Raw genomic sequence first — 20,064 nt, 5'->3', positions numbered from 1 at the left:
TTTGTACATTCCCAAATTTTAGTGTTTCATTTTATTAAAGAAAAATTGTATATTGTATGTACATGAAGAGGCAAGGTGGAGGTATGAAAAAGAACTGGGAGGTAAACTATGTGTTTAGTGATGGCCATTAATCTGAATTTACTGAGTTAACAGAGTGTGTGTGTGTGTGTGTGTGTGTGTGTGTGTGTGTGTGTGTGTGTGTGTGTGTGTGTGTGTGTGTGTGTGTGTGTGTGTGTGTGTGTGTGTGTGTGTGTGTGTGTGTGTGTGTGTGGTGTATTGAAATCTTTACTTCAACATTAACCTTTGTCTAAATTAGCAAAACTATTTAGGTGTGAAGAAGAATCTTTGATGATGTCATTGAAACTATTATAGAAACATTCCTTGCTATGAAACAGAGTGTTTTTCCTAGAAACATTTATATTTATTTTATAGGTCATTTTGTCAGTCATATGATATGAAACAGCATTCTACCAAGGTTTTTCGTGATATCGTGAATGCACTGGGCTCTTTCATCCAGTCCCTGTTTCTTGTCCCTCCTACTGGAAATCCTGCTACAACGAACCAAGCTGGTAAAAGGGCTTATTCCTAATCTGTTTTATATTCCATTGTCATTTATAACAGTCACTATTCTGAGAGGATATTTTCTAGAAATCTTGTGATCAGAGAAATTAGGATTATTTTAATACAATGATAGTAAATATTTATACTTAAAGAATAATTTGAGTTGGATATTTGGTGGCTCGCTCCTGTAATCCTGGTTGCTCAGCAGGCTGACATTTGAGGATCAAGATTCAAAGCTAAAATAGGTAGACAAATCCAAGAGACTTCTATCTCCTATCTCTAATCAACCAAAAGAGCTAGAAGTTGAAATATAGCTCATGATAGAGTGCCAGTCTTGAGTGAAAAAGTAGAGAAAGAGTTGAGAGATCCTGAGTTCAAGCCCCAGTTCCAGAAAAAAAAAAAAAAATTATCTCATTGTGGCAACTATTTCCTTCTCTGGTGTATCCAGTCAGATAAGGACAAAAGTTAAGATAGTAGTCTTCATTATAGAAAAATCATTTGATTCCTTTGTAGAGTCTAACGGGTTACTACCTTAAGAGGTCTGCTAGGCCCTCAACTAAAGATGGTTGGTTGACATTGATTCAGTTTGGAATGAGTGTTTAGTTTTCTTTTCTCTTTGTTCTCTGTCACTATGTATAGTTTCACTGATGGCCTTTATATTTTTTATTCCCCAACTTTAAAGTTAAAAAAAATCTAAATGAAAGTATAATAAAAATTGGTATTTTTACCTACTGTAATAGCACTTATATATAACAAAAAATGGTGTTTAGGAAGATAGATCCTGTGGTAGTCAAAAGATGATTAACAAATTTCATTTATAGATGTAACCTGTAACTGGCTGTCTGAATATTATTCATTTGTAATCAAATATAAATTGATGTCTGCTTTTCTCCCTATCTAACAGGAAACAACAACTCAGGCGGCCCAGCCTCTGTGCCAGCCAACTCAGGAATGGTGGGGATTGGCGGAGGGGTTACTTTGCTACCTGCATTTGAGTACAGGGGAACGTGGATACCTATTCTGACCATTACAGTTCAAGGCAGTGCTAAAGCCACATAGTAAGTAGTAGTGACCTTATTTATAATGAATGAAATCCGTAAAATTTTAGAGCTCATTTTTATTTGTGATATTTTGAGAATTTTATTTAGGACTAGGTTAGCTTTTTTTTTGTTATTTGTATACTATTAGTATTATGAAACAAAATGGGATTTCTTTACCTGCAAACAGATTTATCTATCATATATAGCTTTTTGATTAAGTATATGCCTTGACTTCAGATAACTTATGGACTCAGATCTAACAGCTGAGGTACCTTCAGTGAATTAATATTTATTTTACTCATTTTTCTCACCTATAAAATAGAAGTAATATCTAACCTTCAGGCCTCTGTGAGAAAACTTATTTCAAATATTCAGTCATACTATTGGAGGCTTTAGCTTTTTACTATAAAAGTGTTTAATGAGTTCATAAATGTTTGTTTTGAATTGTCGTTAGTCATTTCACCTTAACATACACATATTCAGCAACTATTGCTGAATTTTCTGAAGTCTTGGTATAATAAGTACATTTTAACAGGAAGCATAAAGCAGTAGTTTCACCTTGCTATAGTTTCTGAGGCAGTTTCTAGAATGTTTTGAGTAATTGGTGTATTTAATTGAAACACTAATACGATGACCATAAAATGACACCAATCTCCACCTAGTATAAATCATTTTTTTCTGGTATTATTTATTTAATTTTTCTGCATTATATGACCATGGTGGTGTTTTACTATGTAATTTTATTTTTACCTAAGATTGTGCATAGACAGAATCATATATATACATGATATATATACATGTCATGATATATATGATATATATACATGATATGTCATGATATATGTCATATATATCATGTATATATATATGATTCTGTCTATACATAGGTTTTTTTGTTTTGTTTTATTTTGTTTTTTTTACCAATCTTGGGTTTGAACTCAATGCCTGGATGCTGTCTCTGAACTTGTTTTGTTCAAGGCTAGCTCTCTATCACTTGAGCCACAGCTCCACTTCCAGCTTTTTTGATAGTTTATCGATAATATGAGAGTCTGACTAACTTTCCTGCCTGGTCTAGCTTCAAACTGCAATCCTCAGATCTCAGCTACCTGAATAGTAGGATTATAGGCATGAACCACTGACACGTGGCTGAGGACTAAAATCTTTTAAATAAAATTCATTTTTATTCATTTTTACTCTCACTTACCTTGGTAAAAAAGCTAATGGCTTGAGTATACTAGAGTGTACTAGAGAATCAAATTATAAAGAAATTAGATTTCTAATGCTAAAGGAAACACTCATAATCTCCTTTATCACCTCCACTCACTTTATAAATTGGAAAAACAAACCAAAACCAACCCAGAATAACATTTCTACATTTTAATTAGTGAGATAGGAAGTGTAGACATGTATTCATGTTTTGAAGAAAAAGTAACTGATCTAATAGAATTATATGCTTCCATTAGAAAGTGACATTGCCCCATTGGAAATGGATAGACCTGGAAAAAATTATATTAAGCAAAGCAAGTCAGGCCCAAAGAAAATTAAATTGCTTGGTTTCCCTCATTTGTAATAACTGGAATATGTCTATGATATTCTTAACAGGGATCACTAATTGTTCAGTGCATAGGACCATATATAATGAAGCATATCAAAATTAACTCCAAGAATTGGAAACTAGAGGTTTTTACTGTATCCTGTATGTAGTTATTTCTATTTTTTTTCTGTTTTAGTTTTCTGTACCCTTTGTCTTGTATCTAAGTTTATCATATCCATGGAAGGAAAAGGGAATCACAAACAGCAGGACAAAGGATGAACTAATACAACAATGATACTCGCTAGACACTATGTTGGAAATGAACTATACAACTTGTAGGGAGGAGAGTAGGGAAGGGTAAATAGAAGAAAATGAGGGAGGGGGGTAACAATGTTTAGGAAGAAATGTACTCATTACGTTATTTATGAAACTGTAACTTACCCACCCCCCTTGTTCATCACCTTTACAATAAAGATAAAAAAAAGAAGAAATAACTGATTGACAGGGACAGAGATTGAACAGGAGATGTGGACAGAAAGGGTCTCTGAGGAGGTAACACCAAACAGTCACATAATTAAGACATTCAGATTAATAATAACAAATAGGGATATAATTGAGTTTGCTTCATTTGGAGAAGTATCCCTTCATAATATTCTAAGAAACTGGTTAGAAAAAATTAAGTCCCGACCATTGCTGTACCTAATTGTTTTCCTGATATACTTCTTTTTACAATTGTGACGATATTTACATTGATTGTTGACATGAGAAATAATAAAAACTTACCTATAAGAATTATAAGACTTACAAGTGGCGCTGTGGCTCAGGCGGTGAGTGCTTACCTTGAGCTGAAGAGTGCAGGGACAGTGCCCAAGTCCAGAGTTCAAGCCCCACGACCAACAAAAAAAAAAAAAAAAAAAAAAAAAAATTATAAGACATATACAGAGCCTCTCAAACTCAGACTTAAGTAGTTTTTATTTTTTGGTAACACTGGTGTTTCATCTCAGGACCTCACCTTTCTCAGGCATTAGTAGCTCTTATCACTGGAGCCTCTCCCCCAGTCCTTTTTGCTTTCATTAGTTTTCAGGGGTCATGTACTTTTGCCCAGGGATAGCATTGGACCATATTTTTTCTGTCTATGCCTTCCACACAGCTGGGATTATAGACATTAACCATTATACCCAGCATTTTTGTTTGTTTTTTGTGCCAGTAATGGGGCTTGAACTCTGGGCCTGGACATTGTTCTTGAGCTCTTTTGCTTAAAACTAACACTACCACTTGAGTCACAGCTCCATTTCCAGCATTTTGTAGATAATTGGAGATGAGTCTCAGGGATTTTTTCTGCCTGGTCTGGCTTCAAATACAATCATCAGATCTCAGCCTCCTGAGTAGCTAGGATTATAGGCATGAACCACTGGCACCTAGCAACACAAGCTTTCTGTTGAGATGGGATTTAATTAAATGTAATTTCTATAGTCTACAAACTGTGGGCACAGGTTTCCCTGTTCTCACAATGATGGCTTCTCATTATTGTTCTAATATTTTTGTTATTTCAGTCTAGAGATGCTGGACAAAGTTGAGCCCCCAACTATACCAGAAGGTTATGCCATGTCTGTGGCATTCCACTGTTTGTTAGACCTTGTCCGTGGAATCACCAGTATGATTGAAGGAGAGCTAGGAGAGGTTGAGACAGAAGGTCAGACTATCAATGAAGGAGCTTCTTTGCCGACACAGTCATCAGAGCAGCAGGATTTGCAGTCGGCATCAGACCACATGGATAAAGAAATAGGTATAATTTGATTCTGTAGTTTTTATTATTATTTTTAAATAATTAAAATTTACGGAGAAATAAAAATATTCCCATATACATTCATTCACCTTTACCAGTTAACACCTTACCATATTTATATTATTCTATTAGAGAATATGGTAAATATTTACCATATTTGTATTACTATTCTATTTAATTACATGTCGCTGTCGTTTTTAAGGAACTACTTGAGAATATGCTGGAGACTTGATGCTTTGACCCTTTATTACTTGGTTGTGTAAGGACAGTCTCCTTCTTATCATTAGAAACTGGGATCAGGCCACTATTACTACCTAATCCTACATGTCATTTCAATTTTCTCACTTGCTCCAGTATTGTCCTTGGGGCTCTACTTACTGTCTACCACTTGGACCACCCCTAAACTTTTGCGTGGTTAATCAGAGATAAGAGTTTCATGGACTTTACTATCTGAATTGGCTTCAAGTCACAATTTTGACCATATTCAATCTGCCTTACCCTCTTTGTTCACCTTCTCGTTCTCCCTTCCTACTAGTACCCATATTACAGATAGGATCTGTTTTACATTCCTATCCTTTTTTTTCTGTATATGCTAATAGTCCAAAGGGGTTTCACTGTGCTGTTTTGCACATGTATTTATACTGTATCCTAATTGTTCTTTTCTCACCCCCTTGTTTACTCTTTACCTTTTCATTCCCCATCCCCTATTATTCAACAGCTTACATTAAGGGTTATTTTGCTATCTTTATTCACAGACAGCAGCATTTTTTTTCACTTTAGTTATCATGTGTCAATAATTTAATGTAAATTTACTTCAGTGTAGAACTTGGTTCCTTAGTTTTTGCTTGTTTTCTATTTCAGACTTTTGAAGAGCATGGGCCAATTTGAATTTGTCTTATGTTCCTTCATAATTAGGTTTAATTTATTTTTTTTTTTACAGGATTAGCACAGAAATACTACTGTGTTAACTTAATATATCAACACTTTAGGAAGTAAAATATATTAATGTGATTCATTATTGGGAATGTTCACTTTTACCATTTAGTTAGTTATTTTAGCCTGATTTCTCCAGTGTAAAGTTAAATATTAGCTTTTTGTGATGAAATATAATAAGACTTCTACTCAGTGATTTCCTTATTTATTGTTGTTGTTACATATTTGTACTAATGTAAATTCAATATTATAATGTGGGATTGTCATTATGTAGTTTCCTGCTCAGGTTGACCTTTTACAGATGTCCCCTCTGTTCATTTGATAAGTCCCATGGCCTTTTGATATTCTCTGAGCAATTCCTTACTACTTGGTAGAACATGGTGTTCCAAACTGATCTGGATGTTTCTTGTCTAGCCCAGGTGTCAGTCAATTTTCCAAGGAGCCCTGGAGAATAGTATTGAAACTAACACATGGGCACTAGGTACGCTTCTTGCTACTTGGATAGGCTACACAACACACTCAGACATGTATACACATACATCTATTTCTGTATTAAAAATGTCTATCTCCCTATATTAAATACCATGATGTCAAACCAGATTCTTCATTTCTGGTTTTGTACCACAAGGCTATGTTTTGAGGAGATGGGGGTGGGGGAGAGAACGTGCCAGTCTTAGGACTTGAACTCAAGGCCTGGGTACTGTATCTGAGCTTTTTTGCTCAAGATTAGTGCTCTACCACTTGAACTACCCCTCAACTTTTGGGTGGTTAATCAAAGATAAAGAGTTTCACAGACTTTACTACCTGAATTGGCTTCAAATCACAATCATCAGATCTCAGCCTCCTGAGTAGCTAGGATTATAGGCATGAGCCACCAGTGTGCCTGGCGACACAAGGCTATTTTTAACTTGCATAATCTTACTCCCGTCTCCAACAGTGTGTGTAACTAGTATCCTAAATATCCCTGTTTGTTATACTGCAGCCCACTCTCCTTGCAGCTCACACAGGCAGAAAATTGGCCTATTATAGGGAATTGGAACTAATATGTATCTTTTATGTTTAAAGCTATCAGTTAACTCATATATAGAAAGATTTCAGAATAGATTTCAGAATGCTTTGTAACTTCTTGGATAATTAATCTGTAATATAGCTTTTAAATATTTGAGTGAATTTTACATATTAGAGGGTTAGTATCTAATAATCAAGTTATTCATATGACCAGGAAGATTTTAGGATTTACTATATTGATAAATACTATGTCATCTGTGGTTATCACTAAGTGCTATGTTTTCTCTCTGTCAAGTTAGTAGAGCTGTTTGGGAAGAAATGGTGAATGCTTGCTGGTGTGGTCTTCTAGCTGCACTCTCCCTTCTTCTTGATGCCAGGTATTAAGTCTCTAAATTTTATATCACATCATGGAAGTTAAAAGCAACATAAAAGTGGCTTACTTAACTTTGTCCCAAGAATGTATTTCCTAATACTAGTTTTTTTTTATGTGTACATTTTTACTTGTTTGTAATTGCATCTCTAATGGAATCTGGTGTGATATTTTAATACAGCCATACAATATTTAATGACAAATCAGGAACATTATTTCTCTAGGAATATTATTCTTTTTTTTGCAATCCTTTGATTGCCCCACACACATACCAGAATTGTCTCCTTGATTTATGGAACATATAACTGTCAACATCTTTACAATTTCAAGGCTTACTGTTGTTTTCACAATGTTGGTGAAATGTTGGTGATTATGTTTTCCTTCAGAATTACAGAATTTATTGATTGTAAATGCTTGCTATTTTAACGTGCCGTTAAGTTCTTCATCATTTATTTCAGTAATATACATGCATTGTACATAGTCTTTACCTAGCTCAAAATTTCAGGTCTTATGTCAACTGGTTAAAATTCCTTCTTAAGTATAATAATTTTGACCATAATTTTGAAGATTTTCCTAACGCATATCTAACCTCACAACTTGTTTTATAATATAATTTAAAATAGTCATATTAAATCAAATACCTTATCTTTTCAGCACAGATGAGGCTGCCACTGAAAATATTTTAAAAGCTGAATTGACTATGGCTGCTCTTTGTGGAAGACTGGGTCTTGTAACTTCAAGAGATGCTTTTATAACAGCAATATGCAAAGGCTCTTTGCCTCCACACTACACACTCACTGTATTGAATGCAACCACTGCAGCTACACTTGCCAATAAATGTAAGATTTAAGCTTACACTAGCCTCTTGTCTCAGAGAAAAAATATACAAAGAAAAGAATGTAGTAATTTTGATCCTAGGCCTCTGCTGTTCCATTCATTGACCATTGGTTCTGAATTTCATGACCCTGAATTTCACTTTTATTGTCTTTGTTTTTAAAACATTTGCTTTCAGCTGAGTACCAGTGGTTCATACCTGTGGTCCTTGCCACATCTTGAGATCTAAGGATTTCATTTCAAAGACAGCCTAGGTAGAAAACATTGAGACTTTACCTCCAAAATAACCAGGAAAAAAATCAGGGTTGAGGCAGGCACTGGTGGCTCATCCAGCTACTCGGGAGTATCCTGGTTTTAAAGCCACGCCCAGGCAGGAAAGTCCTGAGTCTCTTATCTCTAATTAACCACCAGAAAACCAGGAGTGGAGCTGTGTCTCAAAGTGATAGAGTGCAAGCCTTGAGCAAAACAGCTCAGAGACAGTGCCCTGACCCTGAATTCAATCCCCACAACTGACAGGGGGGGAAAAAATAGGGATGGAGATAGGTAGTGCACCAGCTGAGTAAACTTGAAGCCCTGAGTTCAAGGTCAAGTTCTAGAAAAGAAAAACAAATAGCTTTCACCTCTTTAAAAGGGGAGAAAGATAATGAAATCAATTTAACATTAATTATGCAAATAAAGCAATACAAATCTGGAAGTCTTTTGTAAGCCATTCTGTTAAAAATTTAGTGGGTTTTTTCTATTTATTCATTTTTAGTGGTAATGAGGTTTGAACTCAGGAACTCACAGTTGGTAGTCAATAGTTCCCTAGAACTGCAGCCCCTCAGCATTATATATTTTATTTTTTTGTGCTGGTACTGGGGCTTGAACCCAGGGCCTAGGCATTGCTCTTGAGCTTCTTTGTTCATAGCTGGCATGTTACCACCTGAGCCACAGCTCCATTTCCAACTTTTTGGTGGTTAATTGAAGATGAGAATCTCAAGGACTTTTCTGCCTGGTCTGGCTTCAAACCACGATCCTCAGATCTCAGCCTCTTTAATAGCTAGTTTTGCAGCTGTGAGCCACTAGCACCGAGCCCCCAACATTATTTTTCAAGCTGAAATTCAGAAATTTATTTCCTTGGTGAATAATTTGGAAACAGTAAGGTTTATTACATGTAATATAAATTTTATCCAATATAATACTGAATTTTCAAGATGAAAATGTATTGGTTTTTAACTTTAACTAGAAAAGTATTCTGAGAATTTGTATCTAAAATATTTCATGAAAAAATATTTAATGTTTCCTAATTATTGCTTTTGAACAAAGTGATTAGGGTTTTATCATTTTCTGCAGTTTATATAGAAAACTACTATTTGATTGTTTTGATTTTTGTACTTGTGAGTTTTCAGAATATTTGCATATATATAAAAGGTATTATTATTACTATTTAAGTGCTGTGGTTGAAATTGATTTAATCAAATTACTGTTTTTAAATAAAGCATCACTTTGAATGAAATGTAAACAGTATATTTGCTTATTTAGGTTTTTTTGTATTCTAGCATATTCTATCCAAGGCCAAAACGTTATGATGATAAGTCCATCAAGTGAGTCTCACCAGCAAGTTGTGGCAGTGGGTCAGCCTCTAGCAGTGCAGCCTCAAGGAACAGTAATGGTAATGTATTTGTTCTTTCCACCCGTTATGTATCAAGGAAAACTTGATATACCCTTTTTTGTGTTTATTTATTTTATTTTGCCTGAAGTGCATTTTTAAGAATGACTAATTATGCTTTTGCTGTTATTAATAACTAATAACAAAATTTTGTCTTTTTTCTTTTCCTCCCCCCCAGTACTGGGTTCACACTTGGTCGCATGCTTGCTAGACAGGTGCTCCACCACTTCAGCCATGCCTCTAGCCCATCAATATAACTTTAATATACTCATTTGTTTTCTAATTTTAAAAAATCTTAGAATGTATTAAAGCTATTTTATATGCTTTTAGTTTTTAAAAATGCATAGCAATTATTTAAAATATCTCCTTTTTAATATAGCTAACTTCCAAAAATATCCAGTGTATGAGGACTCTACTTAACTTGGCTCATTGCCATGGGGCTGTTCTTGGAACATCATGGCAACTTGTCTTGGCAACTCTTCAGGTATGTTAGCCCAGATCAAATGCTAGATTTATAATTACTTACAACTAAACTAGCAATGCCTGATGGTGTTTCAGACACAGCTAGAAATAATAGTAAGTATGCAAAAAGAGAAGTTGGGAAGGAATCATAGTGTAGGAAGGGATGGAGTGAGTCTCTTGATGGCCTAAATTCTTCTTCTCATTCTTGGTAGAATTGTTTCATAGCATTATTATTTACTGATCTTAATTTTTATTGCTGCAAATTATCACTGAATTTACTTTAGTTACTAGAATTTTATAATTTTCTAAATTCCTTGTTTTAATTTTCAGCATCTTGTCTGGATTCTTGGATTAAAGCCTAGTAGTGGTGGTGCCTTGAAACCTGGAAGAGCTGTGGAAGGACCCAGTACAGTAAGTTCCAGTCTTTCTTACCCAGTTAAAGCTTCTGGAAATACCATGTTTCACATTTAATTTTATTCTTTTCTTAGGTTCTGACAACAGCAGTAATGACAGACTTACCAGTGATTTCCAACATACTTTCAAGATTGTTTGAAAGCTCACAGTAAGAGTCAGTTCTTTAAATTAATAGCAACATTATTAACCGTTATGCATTTGAGATGAAAATATCTTATTTCTTTATTTTCATTTTAGGTATCTTGACGATGTATCTTTGCATCATTTAATAAATGCACTTTGTTCCTTATCTCTAGAAGCAATGGATATGGCATATGGAAATAATAAGGTCTGATATTCAACCTTTCTATTTTAATTAGTCATAGAAGGTGAATCCATTATGATCTGAGCATTTTGGAGCTAAACCTCAGTTTAGTTGGTATCAGTAGTCTTGTTATATGTTTACCATTGATGTTTTTTTCAGAAGGGGATGTACAGAGGACATGATTTGACAAGTGTGTGATTTGATTTAAAATTATATCCGTTTTTTTGAGTACTGAAAATTCTTAAAAATATTTTAAAAATAAAGACTATACAGCACAGTATCTATAAGTAGGTTGCATAAAATGTCTTAATATTTGCAATTAAAATTTATGATGGGATAATACAAGATTTAAATTAAGGAATATGTGTCTCAGTTTCTCTTGCCTTCATTGGAATGGAAAATAAGGAGCTAATCATTTCTTTCTGAAGGTAATGATTCTCCTTACATTGAAATTAAACTTTTTCTTTGTTCATTGATTAAATGAATAGAATGGTACTTTTGAGTATTGACATTCAGGAACATTTCTTTCTATACTCAAATATTTTGTATTATGCTTGTAAAAGTATATGATGATTTGGACATATGTATATGTTAGCCAACACTAAAATAAATCCTGAGAGCATATCTCAGTGGTATTTTTCTAGCATGCACTATAAAAACAAAGATAAATACAAATAAATGAACTCCTTCTAAACTGGAGATGTAACTCATTTGTTAAATACTTGTCTAATATTTAAGAGGTCAAAGTTTGGTCCCTGGTCTTGCAGAGAGATAAAATAAAATGCTTTCTATATTTTAAAATAAATATGGCCATTTATAAAAATACAAAGACAGCTTAGGACGGTTAAAAAGCTATAATTTGTTTAATATTTTAATTGTACATATAAAAAATACATTTCTATCTAGTCTTTAATTATAATTGTGTCATTCTCGTTAATGTGACTCATAAGTTACGCTGTTATTTAAGCATATTTTTCATATATTTTCATATGTTGGCTAGATAGTTGTGTAAACATTTAGGAGTTTGGAAATATTTATTATACTTCAAATTTAGACAAGAATGACAAAATTCAGTGAAGTACTCCATTTACCAATATCTTGAATAATCCTACATCTTTGAGATTAATTTTTGACACAAAACTGTGACACTTTTAACAGAGTTGCTCAACAAAATATAAGCATATTTTTATGATAATGTTTTGAGAATGTGTGTATCCATTCAACAAGCACAATATACTTCCTGTGTGCATGACACTGCTAGGAGATAAAAAGAAATAGGAGTTTTCTGCTGGCAAAGAGCTTATAAACTAGTTGGCTGTAGGTAAGTGGCAGTTAATTTAGAGTGAAAGTCTAAATAAAACACATATTATTTGATTTAAGATACTCTGAATCCTTACTTCTTTTTTATGTATGTTTTTAGTATCCATTTCTTTTTTTCTTTTTCTTTTTCTTTTTTTTTTTTTTGTGGTTGGAGACTGAACTCTGGGCCTGGGTACTGTCCCTCAGCTCTTCAGCTCCAGGTTAGCACTCTACCACTTGAGCCACAGTGTCACTTCTGGCTTTTTCTGCTTATGTGGTGCTGAGAAATTGAACCCAAGGCCTCATGCATGCAAGGCAAGCAGTCTACCACTACCTTCTCAGCCCTCTATTAAAATATTTTTATTAAGATGAACTTGTGTGATTGAAACTTAATAATGAAGGAATAAAAGATAGGTAAGAAAACAAGTTCATGGAAATCAAAAGAAAAAAGTGTTCTAAGACATGATCAATGAGAAAAAAATGGATCTTCGGTATTAGTATATAATTTCAAAAATAGGAGCAGATATGATTTTTTTTTTAATATTTAAGTAGTTGTACAAAGGAATGGCCGTTCGGCAAGGCAGTTCATGAATACTGCTCACCTTGATCACTATTACCCCTTTCAACATTCTCACATACCCCTCCCAACCTACTCCTTCTCTTATTTATCTTAATTTTAGTTTATATATTTAATATTTTGGCCTTTTAACAAAGCAGTTTTTGTGTACAATGCATCTTGATCTGTGTAATCACTTCAAAATCTTCAGATGTGATTTTGAAGGGAAGCTTAGAGGAAACAAATGTTTGGAAAGTGAATATACTGAATGGAATAGAGATGGTTTCTTTGGGAGTGGATGTCCACTTTAGGATTTAATTTTATATAATGAAATGGTAAGTATTGAGTGGAAATTGAAATATTCAAGGTAGGCACAAAGTCCTATCCCCACCACAAAAAATAAAAGTATTGTGAAAATATTCAATATAGACTTTTTAAAAATGTTTCTAGGGATGGAAGAGTGGTTCAAATGGTAGAGTGCCTGCCTAGCAAGCATAAATCCTGGAGTTCAATTCCCAGTAATTAACAAAAGAAAAGATATGTAGATACATATGCATACATTCATAGATACATATCTCTCTTATACTATCTGCATATATATGTTATATATATGTATATAATAAGTTCTTTTAAGTGTTATATGTAATTCCTGGGTACACTCTAGTTAAAATGGGTAGGAAAGAAAGAAAGAAGTAATTCTAGACATCATTTGAAATAGATTTCCTGTATGCTGTACATTTCCTGACATAAAATTGTTTCTATACCATTATGTCCATATTATATGTAAAAACATAAATTCAGTAGAGGGCTTATGTAGAGGCTCACTGCTCTAATATTAGCTAATTGAGAGACACATTGGAAGACTGAGATTCCAGGATGTCTAGACAGAAAGTTAGAACACTTTCTCTCTTAAAAATAATCCAGGCGTTATGGTACATACCTGTAATCCCAGCTACTCCAGAGGCAACGATAGGAAATTGCAATCTGAGACTGATTTGGACAAGAGTGTGTGAATCTATTTGAAAAACAAACTAAAGCTAAAGGCCAAGAAGCATGGATTAAGTGGCATTATGCATCAAGTATGAGGCCCTGAGTCCAAAACCTAAATACTAACAATAAAAATAAAAAATTCAATAATAATAGACATTTTCCCAAAGTTACATAACTATTAAGTACTAGGATCAAAATGCATCCCATATAACTAAGATTTCACAGACATCAGTCTTAACAACTATACTAGGTCTGTAGAATCATGAATTTCTCTGCCACCAAAAGTTTTAGGGCACTTACACATTAGCACTTTCAAGAAGGATCAACCTAACCACAATTGTTTAAAACTCGAGTGCACTTAGTCACTGATTTCTACTAGGAAAGATACCAAACATTTCCATATTGGATTTTTATCAGTACTCTTAAAAAAGTTATTTTAAAAGACTTAGATTTAGGCTGGGAGTGTGGCTTAGTGATAGAGCGCTTGCCTAGCATGCATGAAGCCCTGGGTTCAATTCCTCGTACCATATGCACAGAAAAAGCTGGAAGTGGCGCTGTGGCTCAAGTGGTAGAGCACTAGCCTTGAGCAAAAGCTCAGGGACAGTGTACCAGCCCTGAGTTCAAGCACCAGGACTGGCAAAAAAAAAAAAAAAATACTGCTTGTTTTCTGGATATTAACTAATTATATTTTAATTGCAGTAATGTCTTCAAACTGTCTCAGTTTTATTTACAGAGCACTCAGACTTCTTGTAATATCAAAGTACCATATGTTTTCTCCTTAGGAACCATCTCTTTTTGCTGTTGCCAAATTGTTAGAAACTGGTCTGGTTAATATGCACCGAATAGAAATTTTATGGAGACCTCTAACTGGCCATCTACTTGAGGTAAAGGTGTTTCATTAAGTGTTATATTTAATTGTTTTTAGTGATAAAGACATGCACATTGATCTAATGATTTTTAGATAATCAAATTATTAACTATTCCTCCCCTCCCCACTTTGCTGGCCCTGTACTCATATCTTACACTAAAGCTGTATAGCAAATTGTTTTGGTGAGGAATGGGTTGATTTTTATTGGCTGAAAAAGCATGAAGTTTTTTTTTTTTAATGGTACTGGGGTTTGAACTGCTTGCTAGGCAGTTGGTCTACCACCTAAGCCCTCGTTGAAAGTTTTAATGGTTTTTTTTTGTTTTTTTTTGGGGGGGGGGTCCGGTCATGGGGCCTGAACTCTGGGCCTGGGCCTGGGCACTGTCCCTCAGCTCTTCAGCTCAAGGCTAGCGCTCTACCACTTGAGCCACAGCCCCACTTCCAGCTTTTTTCTTTTTGCTTATGTGGTGCTGAGGAATCCAACCCAGGGCCTCAGGCATGCAAAGCAAGCACTCTACTACTGAGCCACCTTCCCAGCCCTGTTTTAATGTTTAATAAGGGGAATAACCTGTTTTTTATCACTAACTGTAAATGGTGACAGGGAATTCCATCTTGATTTGTATTATCTTTTGTTCACTTGGGGTGACTTACTTAGCTTCTACTTAATATCCAGCTTCTGTTTATATATACTTTAGGGTTAGGTTATCACGGTTATGTTATTTTAGAGACCTGAGAAAGATGCTATTCTTAGTAAGGAAAACAGATATGCACAAGTTTTTTCTCCCTATTTACTAGAGTTATATTTATGAGCACTTAGAATAGATATCTTCATTATTAGAATATGGTTTCAGATGACAATGCCCTGATTTTAATCCCTAGTACTGGAACATAAACAATTTTTTAAACACAGGAAAAACAAAACATAATCTTAGTATCACTTTGCTTCTTTTATCTACTCAGATGACATCCTGTACTATTATGAAATCCTTTCTTTTCTGTGACATGTTCAATTTTCTTTTTTTTCTTTTGTCTTCCCTCTATTGCTTTCTCTTGTCTTACCAGAAGGTAAGCTTGATAACATTTTGTATATAGTTTTTCTGTCATATTTTACTCACCTTTTGATAACATTTTTTAATTGTGAAAACAAAAGTGTGGATGCTATATAATTTTTCTTTCTCAAATTAGCATGTGTTTCCTACCCAAGTAAATACTTGCTTTTTATTTAACGTATGCACCTTCAGGTATGCCAGCATCCTAATTCTCGGATGAGAGAATGGGGAGCAGAAGCTCTAACTTCGCTTATTAAAGCAGGACTGACATTCAGCCATGAGCCTCCACTTTCACAGAACCAGGTAAAAACAATTCTTTATAGAAAATCCTCCTCTTCATTTATGAATAGAGGATTTTTCAACCTAATATTCTATTTTATAGGTATGCTATAGCTCCTTCTTCATGGCCTTCATAAGGAAAAATAAACAGTGTGTGACTGATGCTAACTTAAGTTGTTGTGATTGGTCTTCCAGTCTGCATTTTTCTTTATGAAGTACTAGCACTTTATTTTAGGGCATCTTGGACTTTGGTCCTTACCTCTCTGACTTTTTCTTCATACTACCTTACATTGGGAGAAAAACAAGTGATAGAAGAAGCAAGCACAATAAAAATAGATTGTTATTTTAAGATTTTTTTTTCACATTTTCAAAGGTTGCTTTTATCATGAATTCTTTGTATTCACTGTCAGTCACATGTATCTTACGCAGTTTTTTTTTACATTTCTTTTTTTATTTTAATTTTTATTGTGAAAATACTGTACAGAGGGGTTACAATTACATGGGCAAGATAATGAGTACATTTCTTTTTTTTTTTTTTTTTTTTTTGTCGGTCATGGGACTTGAACTCTGGGCCTGGGCGCTGTCCCTCAGCTCTTCAGCTCAAGGCGAGCGCTCTACCACTTGAGCTACAGCGCCACTTCCGGTTTTTTTTCTGGTGGTTTATTGGAGATAGGAGTCTCACAGTCTCTCTTGCCCGGGCTGGCTTTGAACCGTGATCCTCAGATCTCAGCCTCCTGAGTAGCTAGGATTACAGGCGTGAGCCACCAGCGCCCGGCCAATGAGTACATTTCTTATCAAGCGTTGTAGCCTCCTCCTTTGTTTCCCTCTCCCACCCCCTCTTATCCTCCCCCTTCCCCCCTATCTTATGTAGTCTTATGTAGTTCTTAGTCACTAATTTATTGTCTCAGGAATAAGAATGAGGCATTTACTACACATCTTCATTGTCTTTGTCACCTTACTTGTATTATATTCAAGTTCTACAAACTTACTCAACTCATAGTCATTAATTACACTACTAGGACAGTTATAAACATAACAGAAAAGATCTACAAGGGCTTACATTTTAGTGATTTCCTATATTTGTTTTTTTTCTACTGCAATTTGAGGTTTTATTTACCCATAAAACCTCTTTGGTTGATTTAATCATCTCTACAATCTGCCTTAATAGCAAGGACAAAGTGAGAGCTGAATATTTATTTAGTAAGTAAGCAAAAAAAAAAAAAACCTCAAACCTTGGAGGGAATAAAACTGAAATGCTTTTCAGATAGCAAAAGGAAACAGCCAAGTGATGTGTTTACTCTCTCAACTATTTTTGTGGTTTTGTTGACATCTTTGGTAATGCCTATCATTCTTTTTTTTTTTTTTTTCTAGTCATGGGGCCTGAACTCTGGGCCTGGACACTGTCCCTCAGCTCTTCAGCTCAAGGCTAGCGCTCTACCACTTGAGCCTCAGTCCCACTTCCGGCTTTTTCTGCTTATGTGGTGCTGAGGAATTGAACCCAGGGCCTCATGCATGCAAGACAAGCACTCTACCTCTGAGCCACCTTCCCTCAAACCATGCCTGTCATTCTTTAAGCATATAATAATTTTATTTTATCATACTTGAGAGTGTTAACTTTAAATGCATGCAATCTATTTTAGTAAAATAAATGAGAGGTAATTCTAGAAATTAGAAATTGTTCTCTCTCCAATATAGCTACTTACTTTAGTGAGATTCATTTCTGTAGGGGTTAATGTGTAGTAAAGTAACTACACTTTATCCTGAAATTTAATCTCAAAGATTGTTTTTTTTCTGCTCTTAATTTAAAAATTAAATTTACTCTTAATTAAAAATAGCCAGGCACCCTGACTCATGCCTGTAATCCTAGCTACTAAGGAGATTGAGATCTGAGGATGGTGGTTCGAAGCCAGCCCAGGCAGGAATATCTGTTAGACTATTATTTCCAATAAACTACTCAGAAAAAGCCATAAGTGTCACTGTGGCTTACACTTAAGCCACAGAATGCTAGTCATAAGCCAAAGACAGCACCCAGGTCCAGAGGTCAACCTTCAGGACCAGCAAAAAAAACTACATAGATGACAAACCACTAATGATGATGGTTAAAGATCAACTTCTGATGGTTATTGATAGAGGAATCATATTCAATGTTTATTTTAGTCAAAATTGTATTTCTCCTAGTAATATGATGGAGGTAAATTTAAGCAACAAGTACCCAGTGGCAGTGATGAACTCCTAGTTCTTGGGAAGCTAAGGCATATGGGTCAATTTACTGGAGACCAGCCTGAGCACCACAGGGAGACTCTTATCTCAAAAAAAAAAAAAAAAGCTGGGCGCCGGTGGCTCATGCCTATAATCCTAGCTACTCAGGAGACTAAGATCTGAGGATCACAGTTCCAGGACAGGAAAGTCTGTGAGACTCTTATCTCCAATTAACCACCAGAAAATTGGCTGTGTCCAACAAAAATAATAATAATAATAAAAGTAAGAAAGTAAAGAAAACCAACCTTCCTGTCTTTGTTTACTTCTTTTTCTTATCCTCTTTCAGAGGCTGCAGTTGCTTCTATTGAATCCATTAAAAGAGATGTCCAATATTAACCATCCAGATATAAGACTCAAGCAATTAGAATGTGTGTTGCAGATCCTACAAAGCCAGGGAGACAGTCTTGGACCTGGATGGCCATTAGTTCTTGGAGTCATGGGAGCAATCAGAAATGATCAAGGGTAAGTGTTGGAGATTAATATCAAAAAAGTAATAGAAAGCCAGGTACCAGTAACTAATGCCTACAATTGTAGCTACTTGTAAGGATTGTGGGTTGAGGCATCCTAAGCCAAAAAATCTATGAAACCTGTAGTAGAAGAAATGACAGAAAGTTTAAAATAGGCAGATTACCACACAAGTGCACTTCTAGGAGAAAGTGAAACCCTAATAATCAGTACAAGAAAGGTTGGAGGCATGGCTAAGAAAGAGTGCTTTCCAAGCAAGGAAAGGCCTTGAGTTCAAACCCCAGTAATGCCAAATCAAACAGAAAAAGTAATAGTGATAGAAGGGAAATCCATCCTAAAATGTTGCAATAGTGGTTTATTTTGTTTGGTTTTTTCTTTCCGATGTGGGCTTGAACTCTGGGCCTGGGTGCTGCCCCTAAGCTCCTTTTGTTCAAGGCTAGCACATCTACCACTTGAACCACAGGACCACTCTTGTTTTTTTCTGTGATTAATTGACTTTCCTGCCAGGGCAGGCTTCAAACCTCCATCCTCAGATCTCAGCCTCCTGTGTAAGTAAGATTACAAGACATGAGCCACCAGCACCCAGCTAATAGGCTGATAATTTTTTTTTTTTTTTTGTCGGTCATGAGGCTTGAACTTTGGGTCCGAGCACTATCCCATAGCTCTTCAGCTCAAGGCTAGCGCTCTACCACTTGAGCTACAGCGCCACTTCCGTTTTTCTGGTGGTTTATTAAATATAAGAGTTTCATGGACTTTCCTGCCCGGGCTGGCTTTGAACCGCAATCCTCAGATTCAGCCTCCTGAGGAGCTAGGATTACAGGCATGAGCCACCAGTGCCGGCAAGGCTAAATTTTTATGTATATTCTTCCTTTTCAAGTCCAAGATAGGTAGGTAGGAGGTAGGTAGGTAGGTAGGTAGGTAGGTATATATATATATATATATATATATATATATATATATAATTTTTCTTAACTTTCTACCTAATAAATGATTGCAAGGAATTTTTGGTATTAACTTTGCCTTAAAAGGCCAGAGACATTGCTTCTTACTTGACATTTATATTAGAATACAGGGTTCTTACTTATAATAAAAAAATAAACTAAGCTAAGAAATTTATAATGCATTCAAAAACTGGATTTTTATTTTGTTTTAATATTGTTAAAACAAATATTTGGTAAGATATCAAGTAGCATATAGGCCCATAATTCCATATATAGCTTAAAATGACTTTTCATTTTCATTTACTTGTTGAATAAAATTTACTCTGTGCTTAGTATATTCCAAATGTTATGATTACTAGTTATTCTCAGCACACAGATAAATGGCTCCCGCCAAGCAAGGACATTGTTTTTTGGATTTTTTTGTTGTTGTTGGTTGTGGGGCCTGAACTCTGGGCCTAGGCGCTGCC

The 20,064-nt window shown here is 35.0% G+C and overlaps 1 protein-coding gene across 2 annotated transcripts in view; it reads left to right on the top strand.

Moving 5' to 3' along the window:
• Positions 1–20,064, top strand: part of Mon2 (MON2 homolog, regulator of endosome-to-Golgi trafficking) — a 92,430-nt gene that overhangs the window by 36,436 nt on the left and 35,930 nt on the right. For both annotated transcript variants that reach the window (XM_042698664.1, XM_042698663.1), the window contains exons 10-22: positions 433–569; positions 1,466–1,619; positions 4,689–4,921; positions 7,158–7,239; positions 7,887–8,071; positions 9,605–9,717; positions 10,094–10,198; positions 10,507–10,587; positions 10,665–10,738; positions 10,828–10,918; positions 14,522–14,623; positions 15,846–15,956; positions 18,478–18,653. In XM_042698664.1, the coding sequence (XP_042554598.1) occupies positions 433–569; positions 1,466–1,619; positions 4,689–4,921; positions 7,158–7,239; positions 7,887–8,071; positions 9,605–9,717; positions 10,094–10,198; positions 10,507–10,587; positions 10,665–10,738; positions 10,828–10,918; positions 14,522–14,623; positions 15,846–15,956; positions 18,478–18,653 (1,644 nt within the window). The remainder of the gene's footprint in view (positions 1–432; positions 570–1,465; positions 1,620–4,688; positions 4,922–7,157; positions 7,240–7,886; positions 8,072–9,604; positions 9,718–10,093; positions 10,199–10,506; positions 10,588–10,664; positions 10,739–10,827; positions 10,919–14,521; positions 14,624–15,845; positions 15,957–18,477; positions 18,654–20,064) is intronic.

The sequence above is a fragment of the Dipodomys spectabilis genome, unplaced genomic scaffold (genome assembly GCF_019054845.1).
Source record: "Dipodomys spectabilis isolate Male_0828 unplaced genomic scaffold, ASM1905484v1 ptg000234l, whole genome shotgun sequence".
Taxonomy (NCBI): domain Eukaryota; kingdom Metazoa; phylum Chordata; class Mammalia; order Rodentia; family Heteromyidae; genus Dipodomys; species Dipodomys spectabilis.
Note: the sequence above shows the minus strand (reverse complement) of the source record. Positions and strands in the feature narration are given on the sequence as shown.